At 48.1% G+C, this 9335-nt stretch overlaps 2 protein-coding genes across 2 annotated transcripts; one reads left to right on the forward strand and one right to left on the reverse strand.

The window, feature by feature from the left end:
* Positions 1–423: 423 nt before the first annotated feature.
* LOC127296556 (uncharacterized) lies at positions 424–1865 on the forward strand. Its single transcript, XM_051326670.2, has one exon. It carries the CDS (start codon positions 516–518, stop codon positions 1593–1595), a length of 1080 nt encoding a protein of 359 aa, XP_051182630.1. The 5' UTR covers positions 424–515; the 3' UTR covers positions 1596–1865.
* Positions 1866–4249: 2384 nt separating this feature from the next.
* On the reverse strand, positions 4250–7078 carry LOC127296557 (uncharacterized protein At5g01610). The gene is made up of 3 exons (XM_051326672.2): positions 6842–7078; positions 6166–6220; positions 4250–4973 (listed from the first exon to the last, which is right to left on the reverse strand). Exons 1-3 carry the CDS (start codon positions 6926–6928, stop codon positions 4594–4596), a joined length of 522 nt encoding a protein of 173 aa, XP_051182632.1. The 5' UTR covers positions 6929–7078; the 3' UTR covers positions 4250–4593.
* Positions 7079–9335: the final 2257 nt, after the last annotated feature.

Raw genomic sequence — 9335 nt, forward strand, 5'->3', positions numbered from 1 at the left:
GGGAAGAGACGAGGAGGCGGGGAGAGGCGTCGGCCGGTCGTGGGGAAGAGACGAGGTGGCGGGGAGAGGCGCCGGTCGCGTGGAAGAGACGAGGGCCGGGACTCGGGGTTGAGTGATGAAGCGGTACGCGAGCAATTCCACGCGTTTCCGAGCTCCAGAGCTCTGAATCGGACGACACGAAAAATGTACTTCGCGGGGGGCAGCTCGGAATTGGATCCCGAATTCCAAAACTGAATTCTGTGCACATCCGAATCAGAATCCGAATTTTAGATTCTCTAATTCCAAGCTCAATTCTATGCAACCAAACAGGGGTTACTGAAAGGAAATTACGGCGTGCTGAGAATCCAAATCCGCGTCCAACCAACGCGGCCGAGACGCTCTTTCGGTGACGGCAGCAGCATTTAAAGCAGACATCTCCCCACGAATTCCCCGTGACCGTGAGACGTGTCGAACTGCTGATCCACAATCCGTCTCTCTTTACTCAGCTCAGCTCCCCGTCCCCAGATCCGGCACGAATGGCCTCCTACGACGGCGAGGACGACTCCGGCCGCCGCCGCCCGGCGCAGCAGCACCGCCCGTCCGGCGGGGGCAGCGGCGACCTGGCGGCCAGCGCCAAGCTGGTGGCGGAGGCGGCCAAGGCGGCGCTGCAGGACCACAACCTGGGGAAGGTCGACAAGGGCCGCACCGCCGAGGCCGCCGCCGACCTCCTCTACGCGGCCTCCCTCTACGGCAAGCTCGAGGGCAAGCCCATGGGTGGGTACTTCGACAAGGCCGAGGACTACCTCCACAAGTACGGGAGCAAGGAGGGGGGCAGCGGGGGCGGGAAGCACCAGCCGGCTGCCCATGGGGGTTCAGGTGCGAGCCATGGAGGGGGCAGGTACGAGGACGAGGATGACTACAAGAAGAAGCCCAGTGGTGGTGGGAGGTATGAGGAGGATGATGAGTACAGGAAGAAGCCTAGCAGCGGTGGGGGAAGGTATGAGCAAGAAGATGACTACAAGAGGCCTCCTAGCGGCGGCGGCGGTGGCTATGGTGGGGGAAGGTATGAAGAAGATGATGAGTACAAGAAGAAGCCTAGTGCTGGTGGATATGGAGGTGGAGGAAGATACGAAGATGAGTACAAGAAGAAGCCAACCGGCAGCCATGGTGGAGGGAGGTATGAGGAAGAGGATGAGTACAAGAAGAAGCCTAGTGGGGGAAGGTATGAGGAGGATGACTACAAGAAGAAGCCTAGTGGAGGAAGGTATGAGGAAGATGACTACAAGAAGAAGCATAGTGGCGGAAGCCATGGAGGGAAGGACGAGTCGGAGGGCGGCAGCATTGGAGACTACCTGAAGCTTGCACAGGGCTTCATGAACAAGCAGGAAGGCGGGAAGAAGACCAGTGGCCATGGAGGAGGAGGAGGGTATGGGAAGGAGGACAATTACGAAGAGGATAGCAAGAAGAAACATGGGAGCGGAAAAGACGAGTCTGGCATGGGAGACTACCTGAAACTTGCGCAGGGGTTCATGAACAAGAAGGATGGCGAGGGAGGAAGCGGGGCTGCTATGGGGGACTACTTGAAGCTTGCAGAGGGCTTCATGAAGAAGCGTTGATTTACGACTGATCTTCACTGCATCATGATTGATGAGGGGCTTTGTGTTTGGTTAGTCCCTTGTCCTGTTTAACTTCTGTATGCTGTAGAATTTCCTCCGGTTTCCGCCCTAAAATGCAGCAAAACTGTATTGCTGCTGTTGTGTGCAATGTACTGCGTCCGAATGTGCCACTTGCTGTTTCGGGAGAATAAAAGATTGGATGTATAAACTTGTGTTGTTCATGCTGTGTAATAGTTCTGACCTGAAATAATCATTCTAGTGTTATGGTAATGGAAGTGTTGTATACATCTGGATATTTGTGTTAAAGAGTTTTTGGTTTGATCAGTAGACATTATTCAAATATAGCCATGCTGGGGTTCTGTCTTTGTATCTTATTATACTGAATCCTAATAGAGTGCTGTATATATCATACTGAACTAGACTGTTACTTAAATCTGAAATAAATAAAAAAGTATGTATGAGGATCATAATAAATATATGTTGCATTACATTTTGCTGAATTCAGTTACTTTCAGCAAGTATTTTCACTTCGCTCGTCTCTGTAATCGATAGGTTGAACAACTGTTTGCCTATTGGTTTTTATCTTGTAGATAAGCTGCGGGCTCTTTTCATGGTAGTTTTGGGGGCATCTTTGTCAACTGATGGCAATTTTGAATATCTGTGACAAGTGATCGACATTGTGTAACTTACAGTTATGTTGTAAAGTAAACAACATCTGGTGATCTTGATGTTATTGTGAAAGAGTATTTTGTTTGATTAATGGCTATTATTTGAAAGCAGCTACCGGTGATCTATCTCATTATACTGCATATCATACTGAACTGTAATATTTGAGCTATATCCGAAACAAGAAATAAAAAATGTTCACGTGAGGATAATATTAAATATGTGCTGTATTATTTTTCGCTGGATTCGATTAGAGATGCTCTTTGTTTCTTTCAACAATTCTTTCCACTTAGCTTTACAAAACCGTCTCTGTAATCAAAAGGTTGAACAATCTGCATCTTGATTTCCTGTTCTGCCTATTGGCTCTGGTCTTTTAGATAAACTGCTGGCTCTAGTCAACTGATGGTAGTTTTGGACATTTGTGTCAAATGATGGTACCCAGCATCTGTGTATAATTCAGTGGCCAAGTGATCGACATTTGCACGTAACTGAAGGTAATGTTGTAAAGTAAACAACATGTTATCAGCTTTGAACCAACTGGCAAATGTAGGTGCATTCTCCAGGAACTACCTCTCTAAGTACGAGCGGTTCTTCTTTCTTCCATTGTTGCCGAACATTTCTGCACTTATTATCTTGTCCTTTTCGGCAGCCCTTTCTTCACTTGATCCAACAGGCGGCCTTGTTATTTATGTCTTCCCTAAAAGGCTCCAAGCTCCAAGTTCTTCAGACTTACTAGTAATTGATAATGCACTAGAACTCGAGTACATATCTGAACCATTCTTCGACGGTCCAACACAGTGGATTCCTTAGTAACCGAGGCAATAAGAGCAGCCATCATACGGCAGCCCTTTTGGTCGAAGCTGCTATGTTGCAAGGTTTACAATTTGACAGGAGTACCGACTCTTTGCAACAGCTGACCTTCTCCACGCTTCTTTGTCAACATGGTCATACGGAGGACAAACCCTTCCATCTGTAAATGGAGAATGCCGAGAAAAAAGAGTAATGTGGTGAACTCTGATGACGAGAGGGTAGAAGACACGGTGTGCCTTAAACAATCAAGTGGCTGAAAATCTTTAGCAAAACCACACTTGGCAGTGGCAAACCATGTTCATCAGAAATATGAGTGGTACCAGCAAGCCCGTTATCTGGTACGCATGGTTACATGGCTTCTGGTAATTTATTTGGCAATGTTGATGATCATTCTGAGGGCTACATGAAGCCGGCCAGATGTTCACGAAGAAGCAGAATAGACATGCTGGCTCCGGAGGAGTCAGAATATGGCTTTGGGAATTACATGAAAAACTGAGTTAATGTCCTGAAATCATATTGGGTACTGATTGGTTGGTTGGCCAAGAACTAGCACTGTGAACTCTATTACGACTGTAGACTTGAAGTTTTGTTGATAAGTTTTTCTTCTTCTTGAGCACTGAGATTTTCAGTTCAGATCTGGCTGCAAATTTGCATAAGTTCCTTTATTCAACAGAATCTGGTAGCAAACTGTAAAAGTAGCTCCCTATGATGGGATTAGGAGCCTATATACAGGGATCTAGAATTTTGAAGTAACTGGATAACAGGATAAGCATTTCTATACCTGGCTCCGTCGGCCTGTATCATGTTTCACAATACAAAAAATCGGCAGTTCACGATGGTGCGCCTGATTTTGTAGTCATTGTTTTCATTATCCTGCCTGCAGTTGTCCATGCGCTACAACAATGTGAGTTGAGCATCTTTCCGTAACCTTATTTGTTCACGTGTAGTATTTCCTCTGTTCAGGCATGTGTTTTCTGTATTACTTTGCCAGTCTGCCATGCTGATATTTGTGATTGTTCAGTCACCGAAAGTTTATACAATTTCACCTGAACGCTATGATTTTTTTTTCCAAAGGTGCTCCTGGTTTGATTGTCTTCACCGTGCACATGGTTAACTCATAGTTTAGTGGCCTAATGTTATTCTGGGATTTCCGTTTGTCTGCAAGCTTGCTGGAACAATTAGTGGGCAGAAGTACAATTCATCTCAGCCAGCAGCCACACATGTAGTACCATGCAACGTTCAAACACATGTCCCCTAGACACACTGGCAATGCAAAGCCAGAGCACATGCTAGATGTTCACACTACTGGGACACATACATGTGAAAGACTGATCAGAAAACATGCACTGGTGCTTTCATCAGGAGGAACAAATCCCCCATTGTTCTCCAGGCACTGGTACAGCTACACCGAACCTCAGCAAACCAGGCACCACCATGTCTTACGGAATCACACCGCATGGGACTCAAAAGAATGGCAAGAATGATGGATATTATGGATAGGATAGATCACCAGATATCAAGATCAGAACTCCTCCACGGAGACGCTTTCACGGGGCATCTCGTAAGCATCCTTCTGCCTCAGCTTCTTCACACCAGCTATGAAGCACACCTTGTCGGACCTGAAGCTCTCCAGGTTCACGGTGGTCACCTTCACCCAAACCACCACCTTGGTTTTCATTCCTTCGATCGCCGAAAGCTTGCCGCGGGACAGAGTTGCCTTGACGCGAGTAGAGTACCGTATCATGGAGGAATCCTTGAAGCTCACCTCGCAGGGCTTCGCTAGGTGTACCACGAGCCTGGAGCTTGTCTGATCATATTCGTAACAGATAATATTCTTAGGGAAGAGGCCCGGAGGGAGGTTGTAGTCGCGCAGGAGATCAGGCAGTGACTTGTTTGGTTTGCCTGAAATAGAAAACATTATTGTCAGTCTCTTGTAATGCTTATATGTAGTAGATATTTATGCAGCATCTGCATTTAGCTTGCGTAGACCTAAAGCTACATGTCATGTGAGTCATGGCATGAAATTACTGCTAACATACTGATGCACAAAAGAGAATTCAGAAGACACATGTTTGAGCTCTCTGGAGAAGTTTAATGTAGAATTTAGTGTTACAATGTAGAGGATGAATTATGTGCAATATAAGACTGGAACCATGCTTCGATTGTTTAGTTTTTCACAATTTTGCAATCAAACAAAATATCAAATGAGAAACACAATCAGAAAAAAAACATAGCACATAGCAATTTATACCCTAGTTTATACCTACTTGTAAAAGAACTAACAGATGCAGCTGAAGATGGCACGTAATTGTAAGCGGCATAAAACTTGCCAACGGATCTGCTTTGCAAGCAAGTTCACTCAGAATTCACATTTCATTCATGAAACTACTGTTGTTACGAGCAATGTTTTTATGCGAGCTGTCAGGTTACTGAACCGAGTATACCGATAGCTGTTCGCAACTGCCTATAGGAGTACATACATATTAGGTGCTGCTTGGAAGAAAGTATGGAATAGATTATGCACTACAGGATACCAACTCAGCTGGTTGGTGCTTGCTAATCCTAGACAAGCTGAAGACAGCCTTGCTAATACGGCCAAAGACTTAAAGATGACCAGGGCAAAGATTGCAAGTAAAACAAGATGTTAGGTGAGCAAGTCCCCTGCACTATCCTCTCTCAGGAACTTTTGCATAATGGCGTCAACAAAGCCAGGACCCAGTGGCAAGTGCAGGACAATGACACAATGCAGGAAATGCCATTTCAGTTTGGCCCCCATGTGCATCAGCGTCATCTCTGCATTAGTACTTAGCAGACCAAAAGGAGTACTTGGATTAGAAGTACAGTAAGCCAGATCCAAATCATAAAGACAGGTTAGTAATCAAGCAGCTTGTTAGTGCACAGCACACAGTCATGTTAGAGAAAGAAAGCAATCCTTGCATTGCTTTGGTTTTACGCATCAGCAAGAAAAGCAGCGTTTTCTAACAGCAATGGACGACTGTACTGATGATGTTGGCGACGACATGACATGTAGCTTCAGACTAACTGTTATCTTACGAGCCACAAAGCAACAATTATGGAACAGAGCAATCGGTACCTTTGAGCTTCTCGAAGACCCACTTGGCCTTCTCCTCCACGGTGCTTGAGATACGCTGCAGATGAGTAATAGTTCGGGTCATCATTTGTGGTTTGTGAATGCTAGTAAACTGAAGCAACCGAATCTCGAGTGGAACGATAAGTAAAGTTGCAATGCACTCGAATGTACCGAGAGTCTGTACAGAGAATGCAGAAGTGCAATCGAATCAGACAATGATTTTCATTAGTCACTCCACTCGAAAAAGGCTGCATATGAGAGGCAGAACTTTTGCTGCTGCTGCTGGTGGAAAAAAAGGGGCGAATCTAATCGGGACTAAAGGGCGAGAAAGATCTGCAAACGAATGGGTCAAGAACTCTGAAATCGAGTTCGCCCGTAGCAGTAGCAACATGTGGACAGGTAATAAATCTGCCAATGTGATACACGGATTGTTTCTGAACCGCAACAACCTCGGAAGAAAAATACGAGGACAAGAGAAAACCACCGGCATGTTGCGCATAACAGACACCGTGAAATCTCCTAGAAACGGGCAACCGGACCGTGAAAATCGGGAAGCGCGTTTGAACAAGAAACAAGAGATTCATCACGAAGCAGAACAAACCATGACGACCCCCAAGAACAAGAAAGAAAAGAGAATAAATGGAACCAAAAGGGTAAGGGAGGTAGCAGCAGCACTGACCGAGATGTCGCCGCCGATGGCGGTGAGCTCCTGCTTGGCCTTCCGGGGGATGGTGAAGCTGCTGAGCTTGGTGAGGGCCTTCTCCATGGTGGGGCGGGGCGGAGCGGGGGGGGGTGTGAACGGGGAGACGGACTGTGGACTGTGGTGGTGCCGCAGGATGGGCGACAGAGAGAGAAAGAAAGAACAAGATGTAGGTTCAGAGGCGCGGCACGCTGCCCCGGGCGGAGAGCCGGAATAAATAAGCAGCGTCTATGGCTGTGAACCTGCGGCGCCGGATCCTCTGCGACCGTGCGGTCTGGTTCATGTTCGATGCGGTCGATTCCATCTTTTTATTTTCGTTTTTCTTTTTTTTGGGTGTGGAGTGTGGACGGCGGCACCATCGGACGGGATAGTGATGACAGACGTAGACGTTGGAGGAAAGGAGAGAAGGGATATGGCTGCCACGGTGTTTCCGCATGGATTTGCTCGTTTCAGTTGCAATGCCCATGCCAAAATTCGAAACAAAGAAAAAGGAAATTAAGAAGAAATGGTCAATCAGTGGTGCTTCACCCCAAGACTGACAACGTCTCGCCGCGGACCTGAGTCCAGCCTGCGCCGCATCACTCACGCACGCCTAGCAGCTTGCGCATTGTGACCGTTCCCAGCTGCCGTTTGAGACGCGCCCGCTTCCCACACCTCATCTCGCTCTTTCTTCCTCTCGCCTTGTCTCTTTTTTTTTTCAATAATCCTACATCTACGGACTGCTTCTACGGACTGTTGCTACGGACGAGGCGTGGCTTGGTGCGGTTGGATATTGTGCTGCGGTTGTTCCTGTGAATCCGGAGGCGGATGCACCCCTGTTTGCCAACTCAGTCCGTAAGCCCAATCCGTAGGAAAACAGCCCGTAGGTGTAGCATTACTCTTTTTTTTTTCCTGTTTTGGGTTTTGGCCCGACGGAAGATGCATGACAAAATACGTGAGCTCGGCCTGTTTTTTTTTTTTTGAGAAACACAGTACAAACGCAGGCGCTCACATACACGCGCATACACTCACCCCTATGAACGCACACACACACACCCTACCCCTATGAGCACCTCCGGAAGACCGAGCCGGCGGATTGGATCTTGAAATTGACGAAGTCACCACAGGCGCCTCGCTATCGACGGGAACGTCGCCTCCCACTGAAAGAATATTTCGCCTTTATGAGACACACAGATGTCAAACCTAGGGTTTGAACTCCGGTGGGCTGGGGGTACAACCACCCTCCTAACCACCCAACCTCATGTTGGTTCTCAACTCGGCCTGTTTTTCACTAACATTGGTTTTCCATGTTAGTTCTTTGCCACTCTAACAGGGGCGCCGGCGCGATGTTTTCTACCGAGGGAGGGGCGTTTTCCCGTGCGCGCCCAAAATGACCGGTCGGCCCACTCGTTTGCCTTTCGATCCAACATATTTGAATTAAACAAGTTTCCGCCGTCATCGGCATAACTAGTTCATCACAACACGGCGAGGCTCAAGCCTGCTCGCCCCAAAATGGCCGTCCATTATCCCGGCGTACCGAAAAAAGCAGACGGTTCGATGAATATTACAGGAAATTCAAATGTGAATAGGGTCGGCCGCGGTGGAAGGCGCCTCCTCCATTGCGGCGGATGTAGAGCTCGTCGGGGTGGAGTTCATTGCCGGTGGGGGGTGTGCGCCGTTGTTGGAGTCGCGGCCGTTGCCCTCTGCTTGAAGATAATGGGTGTGTTGTTCGTTGTACCACGCCCGTGTCTCGACATTCGTGCCGGTTGTATCGGTCATTAGAAGGGCCAAGTCCTTCTCCCGCTTGATCACCACGGCATTGGCCTTCTTCGTGGCGACATTGTCCTTGAGGAGGCCGATCTTGACTTCTGCGTTCCCTAACATCATCGACCACCGCTCATTGGCCTTCTCCTCTCCAGCTGCCGCAGCGAGCGCCTTCTCTGGCCCCTCACGTCAGCATTGGCGATGCACTTGTCGATGGAAGCATGAAGTCGTTTGGCGGCTGGACCGGCGTTTCTCTCCGCCTTGGCCACCTTGTTCTGATGGGCCGGCCTTTCCCGGCTTCCGGAGCAGGCGCCGTAGGATCGAAGCCGCCCGCTTTGGCCTTGGCGAACGCCGCCCAAGTCAACATCCACTTGTCACAAGTTTCAATTCTTTTGAACACATGGAATAACTTGAAGTCAACGTCCTCATTGTCGTCGCGGTAGGCTTGTAGCAAGAGACCCAACTACAAACACAATGGGCACAAACATGTACCGAAATGCACCAAAGCAAACCAGTGACGTAGGAACGAATGCGGCTTACGTGATCGGAGATAGAGGTGCCGCTCTTGGCATGGTTTTGGATCTCGGTTTGAATTCCATGACATTTGTTGCAAGCGGGTTGGAGAACGCCCCAACGATGCGAGATGCCGCCTTGGTTGCGATCCATTTATGTCTTGTTGAAGTATGAATCACATGTCTTGCGCTCATCGAAGGCCACCTGCTCACAATAT

This window comes from Lolium perenne, chromosome 4 (genome assembly GCF_019359855.2).
Source record: "Lolium perenne isolate Kyuss_39 chromosome 4, Kyuss_2.0, whole genome shotgun sequence".
Classification (NCBI taxonomy): Eukaryota; Viridiplantae; Streptophyta; class Magnoliopsida; order Poales; family Poaceae; genus Lolium; species Lolium perenne.